This window comes from Oncorhynchus masou, chromosome 23, assembly GCF_036934945.1.
Source record: "Oncorhynchus masou masou isolate Uvic2021 chromosome 23, UVic_Omas_1.1, whole genome shotgun sequence".
NCBI classification, from domain to species: Eukaryota; Metazoa; Chordata; class Actinopteri; order Salmoniformes; family Salmonidae; genus Oncorhynchus; species Oncorhynchus masou.
Genome location: NC_088234.1, coordinates 29,140,205 through 29,165,899, shown reverse-complemented (window position 1 = coordinate 29,165,899; position 25,695 = coordinate 29,140,205). Strand labels below are relative to the sequence as shown.

At 42.9% G+C, this 25,695-nt stretch overlaps 1 protein-coding gene across 4 annotated transcripts in view; it reads left to right on the top strand.

The window, feature by feature from the left end:
- The window catches only part of LOC135510697 (RAS guanyl-releasing protein 2-like), an 88,315-nt gene that overhangs the window by 41,374 nt on the left and 21,246 nt on the right, over positions 1 to 25,695 (top strand). For all 4 annotated transcript variants that reach the window (XR_010451147.1, XR_010451146.1, XM_064931825.1 and 1 more), the window contains exons 2-12: positions 6,945 to 7,066; positions 7,773 to 7,875; positions 9,307 to 9,363; positions 9,520 to 9,651; positions 13,254 to 13,404; positions 13,884 to 14,057; positions 16,400 to 16,516; positions 16,798 to 17,079; positions 24,623 to 24,703; positions 24,982 to 25,101; positions 25,305 to 25,420. Coding sequence is in view for 2 of the 4 variants with exons in the window: in XM_064931825.1 (XP_064787897.1) it covers positions 6,997 to 7,066; positions 7,773 to 7,875; positions 9,307 to 9,363; positions 9,520 to 9,651; positions 13,254 to 13,404; positions 13,884 to 14,057; positions 16,400 to 16,516; positions 16,798 to 17,079; positions 24,623 to 24,703; positions 24,982 to 25,101; positions 25,305 to 25,420 (1,403 nt within the window). In the remaining 2 variants the exon portion in view is untranslated. The remainder of the gene's footprint in view (positions 1 to 6,944; positions 7,067 to 7,772; positions 7,876 to 9,306; positions 9,364 to 9,519; positions 9,652 to 13,253; positions 13,405 to 13,883; positions 14,058 to 16,399; positions 16,517 to 16,797; positions 17,080 to 24,622; positions 24,704 to 24,981; positions 25,102 to 25,304; positions 25,421 to 25,695) is intronic.

Sequence of the window (25,695 nt, the reverse complement as noted above, 5' to 3'; positions counted from 1 at the left end):
TTCTAAGATGTGTGACTGCAAGTGTGATCCACTAAGTGTGACTGCAAAATAGACAACAGGGAACGTTGATCTCCTCACAAGATCAGACTGTGTTGAAAAGAAAAAGGCTCCAAACATGGAAGAACAGGGAAGTGACACGTGTGGTACCACACAATTGGAGACCACTTCTGTTCTTTTTACACTATTTGTAAATAAAGCCCACTCTGGCATATTTCTGTGGTATATTCTAACTTCCTCAATTTAGCACACTTTTTGACGGTTTATTTTCAACTACTCAAGGACAGCTGCACTGAAACGTGATTTACTTAACTCAGACTAGGGAAGTTTGTGATCGGATGCAGTATTTGTTAGCTGTAAAACAGATTTGAGAGAACAACACATGACCGTATTGAATGACGTGGTGAAACTTTGAGGATGTCTTCGGGTTACAGATTCATGTTTGTCAGTAGCTAGGTTTCCATCCAGTCGGTGACATTTTCATTCGAATATTCAAAAAATCAGAATATAAACAATATTTGCATTTTCCCACGAGATATTTACATCAAATTGACTTGTTACAGATACAAGGCTGTGCGTGATGACGTAGTGCACATAAAAAAAAAACATTTTACGGTTATTAAATTCCCATGTACATGGACACGACCCAGTCGTTGGTTCTAAATGTTCCATTGCCATACTGAGAGGCAACGTTCTCACCCTTTGCTTGCTAGCTAGCCAACTACGGCAAACTTAGTCATGTCCAAAAAGTGCAGCCAGAATAACAGCAAAGTAGTGACATTTTATTTGGGTACATCCATAGCAATGAGCTAATGAGGTGCGATTTTTGCCTGGCGTAGAAAATGTGCTTACTCTTGTTCAGAGGACCACAGCTACAGTAACACAATCACGTCAAACTGGATCTAGGATTAGACACACCCGTTGTATACTGTATCTGTGCACTGACATTTCTCGCACAATTAATTTGACCAACACTAAAAGATCCTACCTTGTCTCGTGGATTTTGATTTGTCAACATTTTTGTAAAGTTTATCAAAAAACTTCTGTTTTCATCAGGCCTGTCATTACATTTTTTAAATTTTTTTTATCTGACATGTACAGTACTTTACTCAGATAACAAGGTTGGATGGAAACCTGGTTTATGACAGAGTATATTGTCTGGTCTTATTGTGTTCATATGGAGATGGTACTGGGCTTACTGTATGGCAGCTGGGCTCTTTCATACTGATCTTACTGACTGATGGTGAGTGGCTTTAGAGGTCCTCTTCCTCTTTTTTTCCCTTTTTCTCCCCATCGATCTCTCCTTTTTCTCATTCCTCTCTCGCTCTTCCTCAGTCTCTCTCTCTCTCTCGCTTCCCCGTGTGTGTGTGTGTGTTTCAGACTGCTGGTGAAGCCTGTAATTGAGCGTGTCCACCCACCGCTCTGCAGCAGAATCAGCCAGGGGAAGAAAGCTTCTTTCTTTTGTGACACGCACACTTTTGCTGCAGTGCCTCTCTCTCCATTCCCACGCAACCAACCACCAAAGACCACCCTTCTGGCTGGTGCAGCCTAGAGTCCTAACACACACATGCACCCCATTCCTCTATCTCTACTCCTCTAATGCAGTAGAGACCTAATGCACATACTTGTATACCTACAACATCTAAAAACAATCCAACCTGGGGGCTAATGTGAATTTTGTGGCAGTTTCACGGTCACCTAATAGTAAGTGGAGGAGGAGCATATGCTGTAACCTCGGAGTTCTCCACTGTTCTCAATGACGGTTTAGTTGCTAATGGCATGTTTTATCTCCTGACTGGTGACAAACCATAATCTACATCGCAAGTTGTAATTCACTGTGCCATAAACATGACAACAGTGTTATTTTGCATACAACCTTCCCACATCTTTCTGGGGATGGTTGCAGGATAGTTGCTTGACTTTGGAACATTTTTTAGCACGTTTAAAGGCACTTGACAAAAATATGTTATTTTCTTGGTTTCTCATTACTTTAACCGAGCGTTTCCTAAAAGTTCTAACGTGGTTACGTTTCATTTCAACTTTGGTAAATGTTCTGTGAATGTTCTCCAACTGGTTAGACATTTGGAATGTTCTCATAGTTCAGAGGTCATTAAGGAACAATGTTCTTCTGTGGGAATTTCAGTGCTTCAGCATAATGTTTGAAACAACAGGTTTCCTCATGGTTCTATTTAAAGTCATGTTCTCATTGTTCAGAGAACGTGAAACAACATTCTTCTGTGGAAATTTCAGTACTTCCACAGAACATTCCATACAACTATATTCTGGGAATGTTCCAAAAAAGGTGTGACTTAAACGATGTTCTCAGAATCTGGTTCTCTTATATCAGTTCTTGACAATATTCTGGGAGTATTCAGTTCTCAGAACTTAACATAAAAAAACACAACTTTAACATTCAAAGAATGTTATTTAAAAACCTATACAGTGCATTCGGAAAGTATTCAGACCCCTTGACTTTTTCCACATTGTTATGTTACTGCCTTATTCTAAAATGAATTAAATAGTTTCCCCACCCTCATCAATCTACACACAATACCCAATAATGACAAAGCAAAAACATGTTTTTGAAAATGTTTGCAAATATATAAAAAAACAACTGATCACATTTACATAAGTATTCAGACCCTTTACTCAGTACTTTGTTGAAGCACCTTTGGCAACGATACAGCCTCAAGTCTAAGGTATGACGCTACAAGCTTGGCACACCTGTATTCGGGGAGTTTCTCCCATTCTTCTATGCAGATCCTCTCAAGCTCTGTCAGGTTGGATGGGGAGTGTCGCTGCACAGCTATTTTCAGGTCTCTCCAGAGATGTTAGATCAGGTGCAAATCTGGACTATGGCTGGGCCACTCAAGGACATTCAGAGACTTGCCCCGAAGCCACTTCTGTGTTGTCTTGGCTGTGTGCTTAGGGTCATTGTCCTGTTGGAAGGTAAACCTTCGCCCCAGTCTGTGGTCCTGAGCGCTCTGGAGCAGGTTTTCATCAAGGAGCTCTCTGTACGTTGCGCCATTCATCTTTCCCTCGATCCTGACTACTCTCCCAGTCGCTGCAGAGATGGGGGGGAAAACGTCCAGAAGGACAACCATCTCCACAGAGGAACTCTGGAGCTCTGTCTAAGTTACCATCGTGTTCTTGGTCACCTCCCTGACCAAGGCCCTTATCCCCCGATATCTCAGTATGGATGGGCTGCCAGCTCTAGGAAGAGTCTTGATGGTTCCAAACTTCTTCCATTTAAGAATGATGGAGGCCACTGTATTTTTTTGGGGGGACCGTCAATGCTGCAGAAATGTTTTGGTACCCTTCCCCAGATCTGTGCCTCCAGTCTCTGAGATCTACGGACAATTCCATCAACCTCATGGCTTGGTTTTTGCTCTGACATGCACTGTCAACTGTGGAACCTTACATAGACAGGTGTGTGCCTTTCCAAATAATGTCAAATCAATTGAAATGACCACAGGTGGACTCCAATCAAGTTGTAGAAAACATCTCAAGGATGATCAATGTAAACGGGATGCACCGGAGCTCAATTCTGAGTCTTATAGCAAAGGGTCTGAATACTTATGTAAATACGCTATTTCTGTTCTTTATTTTCAATACATTCGCAAAAATGTCTAAAAGCCTGTTTTCACTTAGTCATTATGGGGTATTGTGTGTAGATAAAGTTAACTTAACAATAAGTAAAGGGGTCTACTTTCCTAATGCACTGTGTGTGTGTGTGTGTGTGTGTGTGTGTGTGGTGTGTGTGTGTGTTTAAAAATAAATAACATTTTTTTGTTTTAATCTATTTTCATATAAGTGTTACACAAAGAAAGATATATATTTGAGATTCTTCAAAGTAGCCAACCTTTGCCTTGATGACAGTTTTGCCCACTCCTGGAATTCTCTCAACCAGCTTCATGAGGTAGTCACCTGGAATACTTTTCCAACAGTCTTGAAGGAGTTCCCACAAATGCTGAACACTTGTTGGCTGCTTTTCCTTCACTCTGCGGTCCAACTCATCCCAAACCATCTCAATTGGGTTTAGGTTGGGTGATTGTGGAGGCCAGGTAATCTGATGCAACACTCCATCACACAGCCTGGAGGTGTGTGTTGGGTCATTGTCCTGTTGAAAAACAAATGATAGTCCCCCCTGATGGGATGTCATATTGTTGCAGAATGCCTGTGTTAGCCATGCTGGTTAAGTGCCTTAAATTCAAAATAAATCACAAACAGGCTCACCAGCAAAGCACCATCACACCTTCTCCTCCATGCTTCACGGTGAGAACCACACATGTAGAGATCATCCGTTCACCTTCTCTACGTCACAAAGGTTGGAACCAAGAATCTCAAATTAGGAGTCTTCAGACGAAAGGACCGATTTTTCACAAGTCTAATGTCCATTGCTCGTGTTTCTTGGCCCAAGCAAATGTTTTCTTATTGTTGTTCTTTAGTAGTGGTTTCTTTGCAGAAATTCAACCATGAAGTCTTGACTCACGCAGTCTCCTCTGAACAGTTGATGTTGAGAAGTCTGTTACTTGAACTCTGAAGTATTTATTTGGGCTGCATTCTGAGGTGCATTTAATTGCTGCTTTCTGAGGCTGGTAACTCTAATGAACTTATCCTCTGCAGCAGGGGCAACTCGGGGCCTTCCTTTCCTGTGGCGGTCCTCATGAGAGCCGGTTTCATCATAGCGCAATGCTGCAAGGAAAATGCAGTGCTCCATTGGAAATGGGTGTACTTCTGGTGTACCAAAATCCAACTCGCTGTCGGTGTGATCGAGGCATTTAGGTTAGATATACACAGACCGCATGAGAGGGGAATGTACATAAAACAATGATGGGAGGGACTGAGGCAGTTCGTGAAATGATGCCTTATCTACTTTGAAGAACTCGTGAAATGTTTTTGTCAGACGGCTCTGCAGCGTACTTAGGCAGGCTAGCTAAATAGAATGACCAAAGACAGTAAATTATGGGGAGCAGATACTGTTACACAATGAGACGATGACTTTAAAGAATTTAAAAATAATGAAGTAATCAAATAAAAAAATAACGTAATTATATACACAACTGAAATATTTGTATTTCATAGTAAATTTTTTTTTAAATTGATGTCTACCCATTGGGGACCTGACAGACAATGGACTATATTAATTGTTTTGGTAATTGAATGTTCACCATTTTTGGCTTTGTAGAGTTAAAAAAAATGGAAATCCCAATCATTGTAATGCCATTATCATAATGTATTAATTTGATTTATTATCGAAAATGTGGCAATTTTTTGATAGTCGAACTGTAACGGAACCGACCTTTAAAAAGCGCTAATCGCTCAGCACTACTGTGGTGCCACGAGTGTGTGTTTAGCATGCATGTGTGTGTGTTTAGCATGCATGTGTGTGTGTGTATAGGGAGGGTGGGCATGAGGATGTGTTGCCATGGCACCCCGCTGAGCAGTACCTCACTAAAATAGCATACTAAGAAAAAAAACAGGATGACAGTCTATTTTGAATGTGGAACCACAGGGTGAGACTATTGACATACCTTGTATTATTTCCCGTGGAAGAAAAACTGCGTTGCATGGCTGTTTTTTTTCAGGAAGTGAAAAGTTGAGGTTTCTGGGCGAAAGGGGGTTATTGAGAGACTGACTGTAGTGTCAGCTGTGTCTGGTGGGTTTCTCATTCATTTTCTATCATGTCGTGTCCCTAAAAAAACTCCAATGAGGTTCCTTGTACGTACTATACAAGACACATGATGTACAGTTGAAGTCGAAGTTTACATACACAGGTTGGAATCATTAAAACTCGTTTTTCAACCACTCCACAAATTTCTTGTTAACAAACTACAGTTTTGGCCAGTCGGTTAGGACATCTACTTTGTGCATGAGTAAACAAGTAAATTTTCCAACAATTGGTTACAGACCGATTTTATTTCACTTATAATTCACTGTATCACAATTCCAGTGGGTGAGGCAACATCTCAAGACATCAGTCAGGAAGTTAAAGCTTGGTCGCATATTGGTCTTCCGAATGTACAATGACCCCAAGCATACTTCCAAAGTTGTGGCAAAATGGCTTCAGGGCAACAAAGTCCAGGCATTGGAGTGGCCATCAAAAAAGCCCTGACCTCAATCCAATAAAACATTTGTGGGCAGAACTGAATAAGTGTGTGCGAGCAAGGAGGCCTACAAACCTGACTTAGTTACACCAGCTCTGTCAGGAGGAATGGGCCAAAATTCACCCAATTTAATGTGGGAAGCTTGTGGAAGGCTACCTGAAACGTTTTACACAGGTTATACTAATTGAGTGTATGTAAACTTCTGACCCACTGGGAATGTGATGAAAGAACTAAAAGCTGAAATAAATAATTTTATACTATTATTCTGACGTGTCACATTCTTAAAATAAAGTGGTGATCCTAACTGACCTAAAACAGGGAATCTTTACTTGGATTAAATGTCAGGAATTGTGAAAAACTGAGTTTAAATGTATTTGGCTGAGGTGTATGTAAACTTCTGACTTCAACTGTATATCTGGGTATTGGGTCACATATACAGCACTTGCTACGAAAGCTGGTCTTATCAGATTAGTGACATTAACCATTGTAGTTATGTCACCTGATCTGACACATTAGTTACATATCACTTGCGGAAGTTGGTTTGCTGCAGTATGCTGTTTTGAAATGTAACCCAACTGCAATCCACCAGTATCCAGACATGTTATTGTTCTAATTCCATTGTTTGATTTTTGTCAACATTTCCTTTATACTTCCTAGATATCTTGCATCACAGGATCCAAGCAACATAACAGACTATTACTGGCAACCATTCAAACCATGCAGCAATGCTTTCTCTTTCTTACTAGGCCACGCTCTCATCTTTATATACAGGAGTAGAATTCCTTGGGTGAATTTTTTTGTTTCTGTGCAACTCCTTTTTCCTTCTCTTTTTGTGCTCAGGAGTGTCACTGAAGTGGGAAGACTGGGAAAACGAGAGGACTAGAGGAGAAAGATGGAGCCCATATCTTTAGATGGGGCTGCAACGGTGGAGGAGCTGGTGGAAGCGTGCATCCAAGCCTTCGGTCAGTCTCTTTATTTACCTACGAGCACTCAAATATACCTGCTACTCAATGTCGAAATTAGGGCTCTCGAACCCTGTTCCTGGAGAGCTCCTTTTAGGTTTTTGCTCCAACCCTAATCTAGCACACCCGACTCTAATATATATTTTTTATTTTACTTTTATTTGACCAAGCAAGTCAGTTAAGAACAAATTCTTCTTTTCAATGACGGCCTAGGAACAGTGGGTTAACTGCCTGAACGACAGATTTGTACCTTGTCAGCTCGGGGGTTTGAACTTGCAACCTTCCGGTTACTAGTCCAACGCTCTAACCACTAGGCTACCCTGCCGCCCCAAATAATCAGTTGGTTGGTAAGATTAACCATATTAGTTCAAACTGAGGTTGGTGTGACAACCTACATGAGGCTCTCTAGCAACAGGGTTTTGAGGGGCCTGGTCTGAGTAAACAACTCAATCCTTTTTGCGTTCACAATAACATTTTATCTCCAGGAACGGATTGCAAGGAGAAGAACGTTTCTAGGAATAGATAGCAATTTCCCATATGTCCATGCGCCACCATAAATGGCCAAAGTTGTCAGTCTCAAATCAACAGGAATTGGTTGTCTTATTTGCAGAAACACTTTGGTCGTTTTTTGGCTGACTGCTCTTTCTGTGTAAAGAGACACCAAAAAGGGCCGTTGTGTGACGAGAGTGCGTCTGTCCTCTTTCAGATGAGAAGGGCACTTTGAAGGACCCCTCCATAGTGCGCATGTTCCTCATGATGCACCCATGGTACCTCCCGTCCACCGACATGGCTAAGAAACTACTGCTCAAGTATCCTTCGCCATCAGGCACCTGCTTATGGCTTTATCAGGTGTTGACAGCTACCGTAAGAACAACACATATATACTCTTTAACCCTAAAAGCACCCACAAGCACAGTGTACACCAAACATTAAGAACACCTTCTTAATATTGAGTTGCACCGGCTCCCTTTGGACAGAACAGCCTGAATTTGTCGGGGCGTGGACTCTACGAGGTGTCGAAATGCGTTCCACAGGACGCTGGCCCATGTTGACTCCAATGCTTCCCACAGTTGTCTGGATGTCCTATGGATGGTGGACCATTTTTGGTACACACAGGAAACTGTTGAGCGTGGAAACCCAACAGCTATGCAGTTCTTGACATAAACCAATGCTCCTGGCACCTACTACCATACTCTGTTCAAAGACATCAATAAGAGATCATAGCTTTCACCTGGATTCACCTGGTCAGTCTATGTCATAGAAAGAGCAAGTGTTCATAATGCCTTGTGTGCTCAGTGTATTTTTTTGTTTAAATGCACCAAGTGTCATTTTTGGTAAAGAATTGCAAACAGGAACATTTTGTATTTGTTAACCTTTTATAACACAAGAAAATGGTTTGAATCTTCCAAAATCAGCATATATTTTCAAATGTTCACACGTTATAGTGAAATTGTAGGTTTCAAAATAAATGATTTTGTATGTTTTTTTCATCCTTAGCCTCTTGTTATGGATATTTATCCGTTATTCATTCAAGTGTTGTGTTTCTGTGATTCTCGGAGGCTGAGAAATTGTCAATAGAGCTAATCTGAGCGAATAAGATGGCCACCAATATGGCCGTTCTTATATGCAAAATGTGCAACTGTGCCATCAGACATTTGGCTCTAAATTTGGAATGCTTTGGGCTATTGACTCAGTTTCAATTGCTTCTGAAAGATGAGACTCTCAACTTGGTATAAAGACATTGACTGATTGACTGACATTTTTAGATACTTTTTTTAGTTATAGTGTCTGTCCCCCCCAACATCTGGGGTGGTTCCATATCTATCTTTTCAGGGTACATACATCTACCTCTGTGCCATATTTGGTGCTTTTATCACAAAGTTTACAATTGAGTCCACATATACCACTAGTACACAAAAGAGAGATTTTATTTTTCATTCTTCTATTTGCATAACAATTGTGGTCAATTGTTTGTTTTTTTGTTTGTCTGTACCTAGTTGCTTGACAAAGTCCTACAATTTCTGAAGGATCTTTATAACCCCTTGGAGTCAAAATGGACCCCCGTTGGTGCTTTTAGGGCTAAGGTGTGTGGAATGGAATGGAAAGGTGTAAGTTGGATGGAATATTCCCAGCATGCAAAACTGGTTGCAATTAAGTGTTTTGTGACGCCACGTCTGATTGTTAGAGGATGCTTCTGAAATGTCCGTGTAGATGTTTTATGTACCTTAACATTCGATCAGATCGCAGGATGAGAGCTGTTCTGCTGAACGCAGGACAAGAATCTGCCACCTGGTGAAGTAAGACACATTTGTAATTTACTTTTGTTATTTACTTGTGGATGTCTCTTTATTGCTTTATCACGCACTTTGTCTCGGTTTCTCTTTATTTCCCTCACTACCTCTTTCTCTCTCTCCTTCTCCTTCCGCTCTAACTCTTTCTCCCCTCTAATCGAGGTACTGGATTTCGGAGTTCCCGGCAGAGTTCAATCTGAACCCAGAACTAGCAGAGCAGATTAAAGACCTCAAGGACCTATTGACCACTGAGGGGAACGAGCGCCAGAGTCAGCTCATCGACATCGACAGTGTGTAAGTGTCCCTCTTCAACAGTGATTTCTCCCTCCAACAGCCTCCACTGGTGTGACTGTCCCTATTCTACACTACAGTGTGTAGTCGGTGTGTCCTTGGTTGCATTGTGTATGTGTTTATTTGCCGTACAAATTGGTCACATACACATGACTAGCAGATGTTATTGCGGATGTAGTGAAATGTTTGTGCTTCTAGCTCCGACAATGCAGTAATATCTAACAAATTACACAACATATACCCAATACACACATCTCAGTAGGAATGAATTAAGACTATATACATGGATGAGCAATGTCCGAGCGGAACGGAATAAGATGCAGTAGAATGGTATAGAAAACAGTATATACATATGAGATGAGTAATGCCAGATATGTAAACATTATTAAAGTTACTAGTGTTCCATTCCTTAAAGTGGCCAGTGATTTCTAGTCTATGCCTATAGGAAGCAGCCTCTGCGCTAGTGATGGCTGTTTAACAGTCTGATGGCCTTGAGATAGAAGCTGTTTTTCAGTCTCTCGGTCCCAGCTTTGATGCACCTGTACTGACCTCACCTTCTGGATGATAGTGGGGTGAACAGGCAGTGGTTCGGGTGGTTGATGTCTTTGATCTTTTTGGCCTTCCTGTGACATCGGGTGCTGTAGGTGTCCTGGAGGGCAGGGAGTTTGCCCATGGTAATGTGATGTGCAGACCGCACCACCCTCCGAAGAGCCTTGCGGGCGGTGCAGTTGTCGTACCAGGCGGTGATACAGCCCGACAGGACGCTTTCAATTGTGCATCTGTAAACTTGAGGGGTTTAAGTGACAAACCAAATGTCTTTAGCTTCCTGAGGTTGACGAGGCTCTGTTGTGCTTTCTTCACCACACTGTCTGTGTGGGTGGTCCATTTCAGTTTTTCAGTGATGTGTAAGCAAGCCTACTACTGTTGTGTCGTCTGCAAACTTGATGATTGAGTTGGAGGCGTGCTTGGCCACACAGTCATGGGTGATCAGGGAGTACAGGAAAGGGCTGAGAACGCACCTTTGTTGGGCCCCAGTGTTGAGGATCAGAGGACAGGAGGTGATGTTTCCTACCTTCACCACCTGGGGGCGGCCCGTCTGGAAGTCCAGGTCCCAGTTTCAGAGGGCGGGGCGGTAAGCAAATTGAGGGTGGTCTAGGGTGGCAAGTAAGGTAAAGGTGATATGGTCCTTGACTCGTCTCTCAAAGCACTTCATGATGACAATTGAATTCACCAATTTGTAAGTCGCTCTGGATAAGAGCGTCTGCTAAATGACTTAAATGTAATGTAATGAGTGCTATAGTCATTAAGTGATAGTCATTAAGTTCAGTTACTTTTGCCTTCTTGGGTACAGGAACAATGGTGGCCATCTTGAAGCATGTGGAGGCGGCACACTGGGATAGGGAGAGATCGAATATGCCCGTAAACAAACCGGCCAGCTGGTCTGCGCGTGCTCTGAGGACGCGGCGAGGGATGCCGTCTAGGCCGGCAGCCCTGTGAGGCATAACACGCTTAAATGTTTTACTCTCGTCGGCCACGGAGAAGGCCGCGTCTGTGGCACTGTGTTATCCTCAGCCTTTGTGTCTCCATGCTGCCTTACATGGCTCATTCTTAGGCCCGAGGCTGGGACCTTGTGTGACAGAGCTCCTAAATGACTCGTCCTATTTCCTTTGTCAGTCTGTCTGACCCTGGTCTCGCTAGTGGGTTGTTATTCAGAACTTTCTTGGGACAGTGGAGTTTCATAAATGTCTGTTTAAGAGTTTTCTATATTTTATTGCATCATCTATACGGTCTTCTTCCCTCCGTTCCACGTCCATCACAGTCGTAGTTTCAGGCCCCGATTGTAGAGCCTCAGGCAGCATGCTATATTTTGTTAGCCTGGAATGCAAACTGAATATCTCTCTTTCACATTTTACAAACATATTGAAGCAAAGCAATTTTCAGTTTGGATTCCAGGTTTCTGTTTTACAGTGCTTTGTAAAAGTATTCAGACCCTTTGGGTTTCTTTACATTGTTAGAAAGTAGTTTTTTGTCAACAATATACACAAAATATATATTTTTTAAGATTAATATAAAATTACAAATATATAGCCATTGTCTAAGTATTCAGCCCTTTTTTTAGTCAAGCCTAAATTAGTTCAGGAGTTAAATTTGGCTTAACAAATCACATAAAAAGTTACATGGACTCACTCCGTGTGAAATAAGTTTTTTTTAAATGACATGATTTTTAAATGACTAACCCTTCCTCTGTCCCCCATACATACAACATTTGTATGGTCCCTCAGTCAAGTATTGAATTTTAAGGACAGATTCAACTCCAAAGACTAGGGAGATTTTCAAAAGCCTCTTAAAAAAAGGGTAGTGATTGGTAGATGGGTAACCATAACACATCAGACATTGAATATCTCTTTAAGTATGGTTTAGTACATTGTATTGAACCACCCAGACACGTCAAAGATACAGCCGTCCTTCTGAACTGAGCCACAGGGCAAGAATGAAACTGCTCAGGAAGGCCCATTGTTGATTTTTAAACGGCTACATAGTTCAATGGCTGTGATGGGAGAGAACGACGGATGAATCAATATTGTAGTGACTGTACAGTGAAAGAACACAAATATACAAAATAGAAATGTTCCAAAACATGCATCTTGTATGTAACAATGCACTAAAGTAATACTGGGAAAAAAAACATGGCAAAATGCACTTTTTGGCCTATATTTGGAGCAAATCCAACTCAACGCATCAGAGTAACTGCATGGTGGTGGCTGCGTCATGGTATGGGTATGCTTGACATCGGCAAATACTGGGGAGTTTTTCAGGATAAAAAAAAAACCTGGCAAAAGCCGAGAACAAAACCTGGTTCAGTCTGCTTTACACCAGACACTGGAAGACGAATGCACCTTTCAGCAGGATAATAGCCTACAACACAAGGCCAAATCTACATTGGAGTTGCTGACCAAGAAGACTGTGAATGTTCCTGAGTGGCCAAGTTACGATGTTGTCTTAAATCTGCTTGCAAATCTATGGCAAGGCTTCAACATTGCTGTCTAGCCATGACCCCCAACATCTTGATAGAGCTTGAAGAATTTTGAAAATTTGTAACACAAAATGTGAAGAAATATGGGTTGCACCACCCCCCCACCTTTTTGCCCTCAAAACCTGCCTTAGTTCGTCGGGGCATGGACTTTACAAAATGTTGAAAGCGTTCCACAGGGATGCTGGCCCATGTTGACTCCAAAGCTCACCCAGTGTTGTCCTATGGGTGGTGGACCATTCTTGATGCACACGGGAAACTGTTGAGTGTGAAAATCCAGAAGCTTTGCAGTTCTAGACGCACTCCAACCGGTGCGCCTGGCACCTATTACCACACCCTGTTCAAAGGCACTTTAATGTTTTGTCTTGCCCATTCACCCTCTGAATGGCACACACACACACAATCATTGTCTCTAAGTGGATTTAACAAGTGACACCAATAAGGGACCATAGCTTTCACCTGGATTCACCTGGTCAGCCTGTCATGGAAAGAGCAGGTGTTCATAATGGTTTGTATACTCAGTGTATGTACTTGGGGCCCAGACATGATATTGTGTGCTTTTTGTCCCTCTTAGACCGTCGTACAAATGGAAGCGTCAGGTGACCCAGCGGCAACCCTCTATGTCCAAGAAGAGGAAGATGTCTCTGCTGTTTGACCACCTGGACTCCTGTGAGCTGGCCACACACCTCACCTACCTGGAGTACAAGTCATTCTGCAAGATACTGGTAGGTGGGGCTGTGGGGAAGCAGTGTGCGTGTCCACCAGATCTGGGTTCATAGTAATTGTTTACTTTCAAATACTTGCGCTTGATTGACCTTCCCTGGTACAGCATAACTAATGGAATACCTCGTCCACCTGTCCCTCAAGGCAGGCTTAATTAAACACCATATGCGTTTGAAAGAAAACTCATATGGTTTGAACCCAGGTCTGCTGTCCAAACTGCCTTTGCATTGCTCATTCAACATGGGACTTACAGTACCAGTCAAATGTTTCGACACACTTACACATGCCCTTGGATGAGTAATGTCACAGTTTTGATGTCTTCCCTATTATTCTACAATGTAGAACATAAAATAAAGTAAAACTTGAATGAGAAGGTGTGTCTAAACTATTGACTGGTGCTGTATGTTGACTTAAATGTGGGCGTAACTGCTTTTGTATGCCCACTTAATCCAAGACATTTCTCTGGCTCCTCCCCCTCCAGTTTCAGGACTACCACAGCTTTGTGATGCATGGCTGCACGGTGGACAACCCCATCCTGGAGCGCTTCATCACCCTGTTCAACAGTGTGTCTCAGTGGATCCAGCTGATGGTGCTCAGCAAGCCCACCGCCCCCCAGAGGGCTGCTGTCATCTCCCACTTCATCAGGGTGGCTCAGGTATGTCGGCTGGGGCAGATTGGTGTTGGAATTGTCCCAGTTATTTAATTTGTTCTCAGGGATGCTCTTAACCCGCGTGCCAGTCTGTTTGGGCTATCATGTCAACCCCTCGTCACTCGTTGTCATGTTTGGCTTGACGATAACAGCAGTGGAGTTGGCAAGAGCACAAGCAGATCTGGGACCAGGCCAGTAGGCTCTACCTCGAGGTCATAAACAAATGTCACCGGTTAATATTAGACAGTAAATGTCACTGGTTAACTTTAGGCAAATAATCCCAGTTGGTTATGGTTAGGTGAAAGGGGTTTGGATTGTTGTAAAGCCTTGTGTTAGCGGTTGAGATGAGACGGGGGAGTTTTGTCACGGAGAGGAAAGGGATGGAGATGCAGATATGGACAGATATTGGATACATGCCAAACTAACCTTAAGAAAAAAAACACACAGTTACACCTTCAGGTATTATGAACTGTGTTCATAGACAGTTACTGCCCGTTATTCCTTACAGAAAGTATACAAGTGTGTTTATCAGTAGTGCTATTCTCCCAGTACTACTACTATCAGTGGGTGTCCCTGATAACAGAAGAGAGACTATATTTGGATTTGTTTAAGAAGAATGTTTGGAGTGTGTCTCCCCATTCCCCAATGCCACTCTCCTCTCCAAAACAAACTCTTCATGATTTATTCACTGACAACCCGGCAGGCTCCAAACCCCCTCTCTCCCCACCCTTTTAACCCTCCTCTGCCAAATATGCCCGAGTTCAAATAGCCCAGCTGGGTGCTAGCTAGCTGGTTTAGCACCCCGTTTTCTAAATAACACGCTTCCCAAAATGTGTAGAATGAAGGATTTCTCTCTCTCTCGCTCTCAATTATTTTTGGATGGTGACAGGAGAAAATGACGGCCAAATATATATATATATATATATATATATATATATACCCGCCTAAAAGTTGAGTGGGTGTATTTTCCAAAGCTGTGATCCTGCTCCAATACATCCCAGGGAGGGGTCACCTCCCGCTCTCCTTCCTGCTCCCGCTCTCTCTTTCACCCCTCCCTTTCTTACTCCCTCTCTGCTCATCCCTTCCAAATATAATTTGCTCTTTCCCATTCACCTTCTGATTCGCTCAGTGTTTCACCTGAAGTAGGCCCTTTTTCTATGCAGTCTATCTCACCCTTCTTTTCTCTGCTGTCTCCCCCCTCCCCTATAACGTCTCTGCACAAATCCATTGTCTTTTTTACCCGTACGCCCCCTTTGATTTGTCATCATAATGCTTAACCGCATTTCCCATCACACATCAGATATTGTATACGTCAGTCATTATGTAGTTTCTTACAATGCCTTCACACACGCACACAGCAGTAATATAGTACATTACTCATCCCACACAGTGGAACGCTTCGGGCATATCGACAGGATACCCTGATTATTCCCTGTGTTATCGATACCTGTCACTGTTAGTCAGTGGGCTTTACACAGCAGTTTAGTAGAGCCTCCATCGTGCCACTCTGCCATAAAGCTTTGCCCATTGATCGGAGTGACCGGGCAGGTATTTGTGCTTAACCAAATGATGCCTGCTGGCAGTCATCCTTAAACAGAAGTATGTCTGCAACTGTGACACAATGATTAGAATGTGTGCTGTGCTGCCTAATGTTTGAATGGTATTATTAGACGAGACCCTGCAATATTCTAGTTTAGCGCAAACAGTGCAGCTTATTGCTTGAGGTTTGTGTGTGTGTGTGTGTGGGTTAGCTGGTGCGTGTGTGTGTGTGTGTGTGTGTGGGTTAGCTGGTGTGTGTGTATATGAGCGTGCGTGTGAGGGAGTGTGTATGTGTGACCTTCCCTGGATTTTAGGTACCGTCTGCCTTTGTGTGCCTCCAATTTCATCCAATCCCCTCAGTTTCCCTCAAAGAGAAAATAGTCTCTCTCTAAATCACTGTTTTATAACTTGCTTGCTCCTCTCCCCCTGGCTCCTTGTCAATCGTTCCGTCTCCCTCTTCTCCTCTGTCTCTCTTGAATCCTTGTTGGCACCGGCTCTTACACCCACACGTTGGCTTCTCTTCTTCCTCCATTTCTCTCACCCCTCGCTCGCTCTCAATATTTCTCTCACCCAGTGCCTCATGTCCCTCTCTGTGAATCTTTGATATTTCTTTCCCTCTCGCTGTCTCTCTCTCTCTCTCTCTTATAGCTCTTCTCTGTCTCAGCCCTAGGTTAGTTAATCACTTGGAGTTCAGGTAGGTTTCTGAGCTTAGCAAACAAAGGAAAGTAGGAGGGGTGCTTCAACAGCAAAGACCAGGATTGTATTTTCTCCTTATCCCCCTCTGCATCTTCTTCTTCTCTCTCCGATAGAAACTGCTCCAGCTTCAGAACTTCAACACTCTGATGGCGGTGGTGGGAGGGCTCAGTAACAGCTCTATATCTCGCCTCAAAGACACCCAGTCACACATCAGCAACGAGACCAACAAGGTGAAATGACTATGCTCATCTCGTACCTTATGTACACGCTATGTTGTCACTCTTCGAATAGCCTGGTGTCACCACCACAATTACTGACATTAGCTCACATCCTAAAATGGAAAGGATTAGTTTAGATAACAGCCCGGGAGAGATCAGGGCTATTTGTCAGTTATATGGAAGGGCTTGGAAGAGCAATTTCGACTGTCGCACAATGTTAATCCACACGTTTCCCGCCCCCTCTTAACCAACCCTTCCTCTCCTCCTTCAATCACACCCCCGGTCCCCTCCAGGTGTTCAACAGCCTGATCGAGTTAGTGACGTCTTGTGGGAACTACAGCCAGTACCGCCGCCGCTTCTCCGAGTGCACAGGCTTCCGCTTCCCCATCCTGGGCGTGCACCTCAAGGACCTGATTGCCGTGCATGTGGCACTGTCCGACTGGGCCGACCCGGGCAAGAGCAGGGTCAACCTGGCGAAGTGTCAACAGCTGTATGCCATCCTCCAGGAGCTGGCGCTGATCCAGACCACACCACCCACCATTGATTCCAACACTGACCTGCTCAATCTACTCACAGTTAGTGAAACATACAGTACCAGGCACAAAGTTTGGACACACCTACTCCTTCAAGGGTTTTTCTTTATTTTTTTATTTTTTACTATTTTCTACATTGTATAATAATACTGAATACATCAAAACTATGAAAGAACACATATGGAATCATGTAGTAAAACAAAACAAGTGTTAAATGAATCAAAATATATTTTCGTATATTAGATTCTTCAAAGTAGCCCCCCTTTGCCTTGATGACAGCGTTGCACATTCTCTCAACCAGCTTGGAATGCTGTAATGCTTTTTCAACAGTCTTGTTGGCTGCTTCTCCTTCACTCTGCAGTCCGACTCATCCCAAACATCTCAATTGGGCTGTAGTCAGGTGATTGTAGAGCCCAGGTCATGTGATGCAGCACTCCATCTCTCTCCTTCTTGGTCAAATAGCCCTTACAATAGCCCTTACACACTGGAGGTGTGTTGGGTCATTGTTCTGTTGAAAATCAAATGATAGTCCCACTAAGCGCAAACATGGGATGGCGTATCGCTGCATAATTCTGTTGGAGCCATGCTGGTTAAGTGTGCCTTGAATTCTAAATAAATCACTGACTGCGTCACCAGCGAAGCACCCCCACACCATCACACCTCCTCCTCCATGCTTCACGGTAGGAACTTCACATGCAGAGATCATCCGTTCTTGTACTCGGCGTCTCACAAAGACACGGCGGTTGGAACCAAAAATCTCACATTTGGAGTAAAGGACAGATTTCCATCTGGTCTAATGACCATTGCTCATGTTTCTTGGCCCAAGCATGTCTCTTCTTATTATTGGTGTCCTTTATTAGTGGTTTCTTTGCAGCAATTTGACCATGAAGGCCTGACTCACACAGTCTCCTCTGAACAGTTGATATGTCTGTTACTTGAACTCTCTGAAGCAATTATTTGGGCTGTAATTTCTGAGGCTGGCAACTCTAATGAACTTATCCTCAGCAGCAGAGGTAACTCTGGGTCTTCCTTTCCTGTGGCGGTCCTCATGAGAGTCATTTTCAAATCAAATTTTATTTGTCACATACACATGGTTAGCAGATGTTAATGCGAGTGTAGCGAAATGCTTGTGCTTCTAGTTCCGACAATGCAGTAATAACCTACAAATGAGTAATCTAACCTACAAATTCCACAACTAATACCTTATACACACAAGTGTAAAGGGATAAAGAATATGTACATAAAGATATATGAATGAGTGATGGTACAGAACGGCATAGGCAAGATGCAATAGATGGTATCGAGTACAGTATATACATATGAGATGAGTAATGTAGGGTATGTAAACATTATATTAACATTATAACATTATATTAATTATCATCATAGTGCTTGATGTTTTCCTGTCTACCTTCCTGTCTAAAAGTAAGGATGGACTGTCATTTCTATTTGCTTCTTTAAGCTGTTCTTGCCATTTATATGGACTTGGTATTTTACCAAATAGCGTTATCTTCTGTATACCACCCCTACCTTGTCCCAACACAACTGATTGTCTCAAATGCGTTAAGAAGGAAAGAAATTCCACATTAACAAGGCACACCTGTTAATTGAAATGCATTCCAGGTGACTACCTCATGAAGTTGGTTGAGAATGCCAAGAGTGTGCAAAGCTGTCATCAAGGCAAAGGGTGGCTCTTTTGAAGAAAAAATATATTTTGATTTCACACTTTATTTTTGTTACATGATTAATATGACAACATGCAACAATTTCAAAGACTTTACAGAGTTGCACTTCATATAAGGGAATCAGTCTATTGAAATGCATGAATTAAGATCTCACAGGACTGGGAATACAGATATGCATCTGTTGGTCACAGATGCCTTTAAAAAAAAAACTAGAGGCGTGGATATGAAAACCATTCAGTGTCTGGTGTGACCACAATTTGCCTCATGCAGCAATAAAAAAAATCTCCTTCGCAAAGAGTTGATCAAGATATTGATTGTGGCCTGTGGAATGTTGACCCACTAGTCTTCAATGGCTGTGCGAAGTTGCTGGATTTTGGCGGGAACTGGAACACGCTGTCGTACACGTTGCTCCAGAGCATCCCAAACATGCTCAATGGGTGACATGTCTGAGTATGCAGGCCATGGAAAAACTGGGACATTTTCAGCTTCCGTGAACTGTGTACATGAGGTGATGGCGGCGGATGAATGGTATAATGGCTCTCAGGATCTTGTCACGGTATCTCTGTGCATTCAAATTGCCATCGATAAAATGCAATTGTTTGTTGTCCGTAACTTATGCCTGCCCCTAATAACCGCACCGCCACCATGGGGGCACTCTGTTCACAACGTTGACATCAGCAAACCGCTCGCCCACACAAAGCCATACATGCTGTCTGCCATCTGCCGGTACAGTTGAAACTGGGATTCATCTGTGAAGAGCACCCTTCTCCAGGGTGCCAGTTGCCATCGAAGGTGAGCATTTTCCCACTGATGTCAGTTACAATGCCGAACTGCAGTCTGGTCAAGACCCTGGTGAGGACGATGAGCACGCGGATGAGCTTTCCTGAGACGGTTTCTGACAGTTTGTGCAAAAATGATTTGATTGTGCAAACCCACAGTTTCATCCGCTGCCCAGATGACGGGTCTCAGACTATCCCGCAGGTGAAGCTGGATGTGGAGGTCCTGGACTGACGTGGTTACACGGGGTCTGTGGTTGTGAGGCCGGTTGGACATACTGCCAAATTTGCTAAAATGATGTTATGCGTATGGTAGAGACATTCAACATTCAAGAACTCTGGTGGACATTCCTGAAGTCCGCATGCCAATTGCAATCTCCCTCACAATTTGAGACGTATGCGGCGCTGTGTGGCAAAACTACACATTTTAGTGGCCTTTTATTGTCCCCAACACACACACACACATACACACATACACACATACACACATACACACATACATACATACATACATACATACATACATACATACATACATACATACATACAGTGCCTTGCAAAAGTATTCGGCCCCCTTGAACTTTGCGACCTTTTGCCACATTTCAGGCTTCAAACATAAAGATATAAAACTGTAATTTTTTGTGAAGAATCAACAACAAGTGGGACACAATCATGAAGTGGAACGACATTTATTGGATATTTCAAACTTTTTTAACAAATCAAAAACTGAAAAATTGGGCGTGCAAAATTATTCAGCCCCTTTACTTTCAGTGCAGCAAACTCTCTCCAGAAGTAGCCAGGACTGTTCCCCTCTACCGTGAAATGATGAAGCTTCTTTGAAAAGGCATACACTGTTAGAATGTGATATTGCCATATAATTTCCTTTCCATTGAATGCCCTAGCATTATGAGTCATGCGCAGTGCTTAATTTGTAAATCGGGAGGTGCTGGAACAAAAAGTGAGCGGGAGAGGGTTGTGGTGAGCTCCGAGGTACCAGACCGAATGAGGGAGAGAAAAAAATCCCTTTTATAATAAAGCATTGCATGTATAACATCGCATTTGCGTAGTGGCATAGAGCAGCTGAGTAGAGGCGCTTACAGACGTTGCACACTTTGGGAACATTTGTAGTAGCCTAGGGTGCTGGAAAAATGTGGCCTTTTTCTAAACATATTTCATGCAATTCTGCATCATTTTACATGACACTTTTTTAACACCGTACAAATTATTGGAATGACAGGCCTCTTTGACACTGACTGCCTCCCGAGTGGCTCAGTGGTCTAAGACACTGCATTGCAGTTGCTAGCTTTGCCAATAGAGATCTTGGTCCGAGTCCAGTCTCTGTCACAGCTGGCCGCGGCCAGGAGACCCATGGCAGCGCACAATTGGCCCAGCGTCGTCCAGGTCAGGGGAGGGTAAGACCGGCAGCGATGTCCTTGTCCCATCGCACTCTAGCAACTCCTGTGGCGGGCCCGGGCGCATACATGCTGACACGGTCGTCAGGTGTACGGTGTTTCCTCCGACACATTGGTGCGGCTGGCCTCCGGGTTAAGCGGGCATTGTGTCAAGAAGCAGTGCGGCTTGGTTGGGTCGTGTTTCGAAGGTGGCACGGCTCTCGACCTTCACCTCCCCCGAGTCCGTACGGGAGTTGCAGCGATGAGACAAGACTGTAACTACCACTTGGATACCACAAAACTTGGGGAGAAAAATAATATATATATACACATACACATACACATACATACACACATACAGTGGGGCAAAAAAGTATTTAGTCAGCCACCAATTGTGCAAGTTCTCCCACTTAATAAGATGAGAGAGGCCTGTCATTTTCATCATAGGTACACTTCAACTATGACAGACAAAATGAGAAACAAAATCCAGAAAATCATGTTGTAGGATTTTTAAAATTAATTTATTTGCAAATTGTGGTGGAAAATAAGTATTTGGCCAATAACAAAAGTTTCTCAATACTTTGTTGTATACCCTTTGTTGGCAATGACAGAGGTCAAACATTTTCTGTAAGTCTTCACAAGGTTTCACATACTGTTGCTGGTATTTTGGCCCATTCCTCGATGCAGATCTCCCCTAGAGCAGTGACGTTTTGGGGCTGTTGCTGGGCAACACGGAATTTCAACTCCCTCCAAAGATTTTCTATGGGGTTGATCTGGAGACTGGCTAGGTCACTCCAGGACCTTGAAATGCTTCTTACGAAGCCACTCCTTCGTTCCCCGGGCGCTGTGTTTGGGATCATTGTCATGCTGAAAAACCCAGCCACGTTTCATTGTCAATGCCCTTGCTGATGGAAGGAGGTTTTCACTCAAAATCTCACGATACATGGCCCCATTCATTCTTTCCTTTACACGGATCAGTCGTCCTGGTCCCTTTGCAGAAAAAAAGCCCCAAAGCATGATGTTTCCACCCCCATGCTTCACAGTAGGTATGGTGTTTTTTGGATGCAACTCAGCATTCTTTGTCCTCCAAACACGACGTTGAGTTTTTACCAAAAAGTTATATTTTGGTTTCATCTGACCATATGACATTCTCCCAATCTTCTTCTGGATCATCCAAATGCTCTCTAGCAAACTTCAGACGGGCCTGGACATGTACTGGCTTAAGCAGGGGGACACGTCTGGCACTGCTGGATTTGAGTCCCTGGCGGCGTAGTGTGTTACTGATGGTAGGCTTTGTTACTTTGGTCCCAGCTCTCTGCAGGTCATTCACAAGGTCCCCCCGTGTGGTTCTGGGATTTTTGCTCACCGTTCTTGTGATCATTTTGACCCCACGTGGTGAGATCTTGCGTGGAGCCCCAGATCGAGGGAGATTATCAGTGGTCTTGTATGTCTTCCATTTCCTAATAATTGCTCCCACAGTTGATTTCTTCAAACCAAGCTGCTTACCTATTGCAGATTCAGTCTTGACCATAGTGGAGTTTGGAGCGTGACTGTTTGAGGTTGTGGACAGGTCTTTTATACTGATAACAAGTTCAAACAGGTGCCATTAATACAGGTAACGAGTGGAGGACAGAGGAGCCTCTTAAAGAAGAAGTTACAGGTCTGTGAGAGCCAGAATTCTTGCTTGTTTGTAGGTGACCAAATACTTGTTTTCCACCATAATTTGCAAATAAATTAATTAAAAATCCTACAATGTGATTTTCTGGATTTTCTTTCTTCTCATTTTGTCTGTCTTAGTTGAAGTGTACCTATGATGAAAATGACAGGCCTCATCTTTTTAAGTGGGAGAACTTGCACAATTGGTGGCTGACTAAATACTTATTTGCCCCACTGTATGTGTGTGTGTGTATATGTATATATGTGTATATATATGTGTATATGTATGTATATGTGTATAACAAAAGGAAAAAAAAACATTGAATCTGAGATCAATATTAATGACCTTAAATCCATCAATAGACTAAGCCTAGTTGTGTGGAGACACACATTGTAGGCTACAATGTGAGGAGGAAATGAGTCTGCTTTCCAGTTTCACTGACTCGCCCAATGATGCTCAGCTCACTCACAGGTGATGGCTGATGTGTTTGTGCCAAAAGCCTATATTTCTCTCTTGTTTTACTTTGTAAAACAATTACTTCATCATTACTTTGTAAAATCACTTTGCAAAATGTGTTCTGGTACCTCGGAGCTCCCCACCCCCCTCTCTCGCTCACTTTTTTTGGTCTGGCAACTCCCAATTTACAAATCAAGCACTGACTCATAGTGATAGGGAAATATTTGGAAGTTGATCAAATATTTTGGTAGCCTACAGCAGACAGACTAGTCTTCTCTTTTCAGCAGGAGCCGTTTGCTTTCCAACCTGTGTTTTTCCTTGCGATTTTGTATTTGAAATATTGAGAAAGGCCTGCTTTGTCTGCATTCTGTTCATTGACAGATTTGCCTCACGTTCCTGACTGTCGGCGATGCCTTGTTATTGGGCTACACCCAATCCACAGCTAAATTATAGGCAGTCTGATGGTGTAGTAGGCTATTCGGAGTTATTTCGTTTATTTCTGACAGACGGCAGTTATTTTATAACTTCGACAAATTTGATTTTCGATTTATCCCGGGTGCTGCAGTTCCTCCAGAACCCTTTCTGCGTCTATGATCCTATAAGGAAATACATTATGAAGTGCAACGCTGGAGAGATGAGTTGCAGGCTCATGTCTATCAGAGCAGAGAGAGGGAGAGAATACTGTAGAAAGGGAATCTCATTCTAATTCTGCGAGAGATAGAGGTGAGCTTCTCACACAGCCACGTGTTGGTCTCAAACAGGTTGTAATGTTGCTCAAACCATAAGCCCATATTATTCATATTCATATTATTATCATCGCTTTTATTCGAATTTTAACAAAATTTGAAAATTATTTTTCATGCCATGAGAGGTACCGGATCTGTCAAAATAGGTTCCGGAATGAAATAGTCCAAAACGGAGATGTACAGGATCTTGTTCCGAATTATGAACTGGTCATGTGTCTGTTTTTAGCTATGACCCGATGGTGTACTGCTCTCGTCTGGTTTGTGGAGTGAAAAGCTATTCTCTTCTTCTGGTTTGCACCTAATCTCTTTCGCTCTCTGTCGCGCGCTCTCTCTCGACCTCTTCCCCTCTTCTTTCTCTCGCTCGCTCTGAGAAACAGGAAATAACGTGACAGTCTTGACAATCATCTTATTCACAGACTTTCATCTTTCATTCAGATTTACAGTTTATTCAACTTCAGGTTCGGTTGGATAGACGTTAGGAGATTTGAGTTAAACCAATGCGCTTGAAACCATGGCAATACGGTTCACCTTGGAGTAGCCTTCAAGTCTGCCAGTCAAATATTTTTCACCTACTTTATTATTCATTGATGACCTGTCCAAGGAAGGTGATTCCATGGTCCTTGATATGAGAGAATCGCTATATAATTACTAACCCCACATCCTATGGGGTTAATACACTGTTGGTTATTCCACCTCGTTCTACGCATTTCAACTGAAAAGGAAGTAGCTCTGAGGTAAATGGGTAGTTTTAAAGTTTGGCTACTGCAAAGTAATAGTATACCTCTTAAAACAACAAGACCTTTTTTATTTAATTTTGATCTCCTCTGTTGTCATGGTATCCACATGCTATATTAATACAGTTACCATGTTGCAGGTGTCTCTGGACCAGTACCACACCGAGGAGGAGATCTACCAGCTGTCTCTACAGAGAGAGCCACGCAATGCTAAACCAGCAGTGAGCGCTATGGGCCAGGGGCCAATAGGAAACAAATGTGTCCTTATGGCCAATAAGAAGCCATTTTAATTTTTTTTTATTATATCTTGTAGATAGTTCATGTGTTTTTACAATTTAAATATGGAAGTTGATGTATTCTAATAGCTTATAGGAAACCAATATGTTAATTATCTCATGACATTTGAACACCCTTGCTCTCTCATGTTCAACTTTCCCTTTTATTGATTCTAGGAAGTCTCTGGAGAATTGATGCTCTTGTCTTCTCATTGGTCTGGCAGAACTCTGGCCCCGCCCCCGCGCCCGCCCCCAAGCCCTCTATGATTGACGAGTGGGCAGCGTCGGTGAAGCCCAAAGCAGACCCTGCGGTCATCAACAAACACATAGAGAAGATGGTGGACGTACGTTATGCTAGCTAAGGCTCTCTGTTTAGTTGAACCAACAAATTACAAGTTGTTGAAGAAACGTTATTGGCTTGGTACATAGTAGTTATCCTCTCCACTACCCTCTTTTTAATAACAACAAGTCACAGGAATGACAACCATAGTACTCTTTGTTTTGAATGTCAGATATGTTGAAGTGATGTGTGTTTCCACGGTTACAGTCTGTCTTCAAGAACTTTGACACGGACGGGGATGGTCACATCTCCAGGGAGGAGTTTGAGATCATCAGGGACAACTTCCCCTACCTCAGCAAGTTTGGAGAACTGGACAAGAACCAGTGAGAGACAAAATCATCTTGGCAACTGTTACCATAGGCTACGTAGCAACAGTCCCGTATAACTGATATTGTAACCATACTATGCGTAATAGTGTCACACAGATTAGGGAAGGAGACATTATGTTAATTTTCTCTTTCTCGCTCTCTGTCTGTGTGTCTCTGAGTCTCTGTCTCTCTCTGTGTCTCTGTGTCTCTGTGTCTTTCTCTGTGTCTCTCTCTGTGTCGCTGTGTGTCTCTCTCTCTGTGTCGCTGTGTGTCTCTCTCTGTGTGTCGCT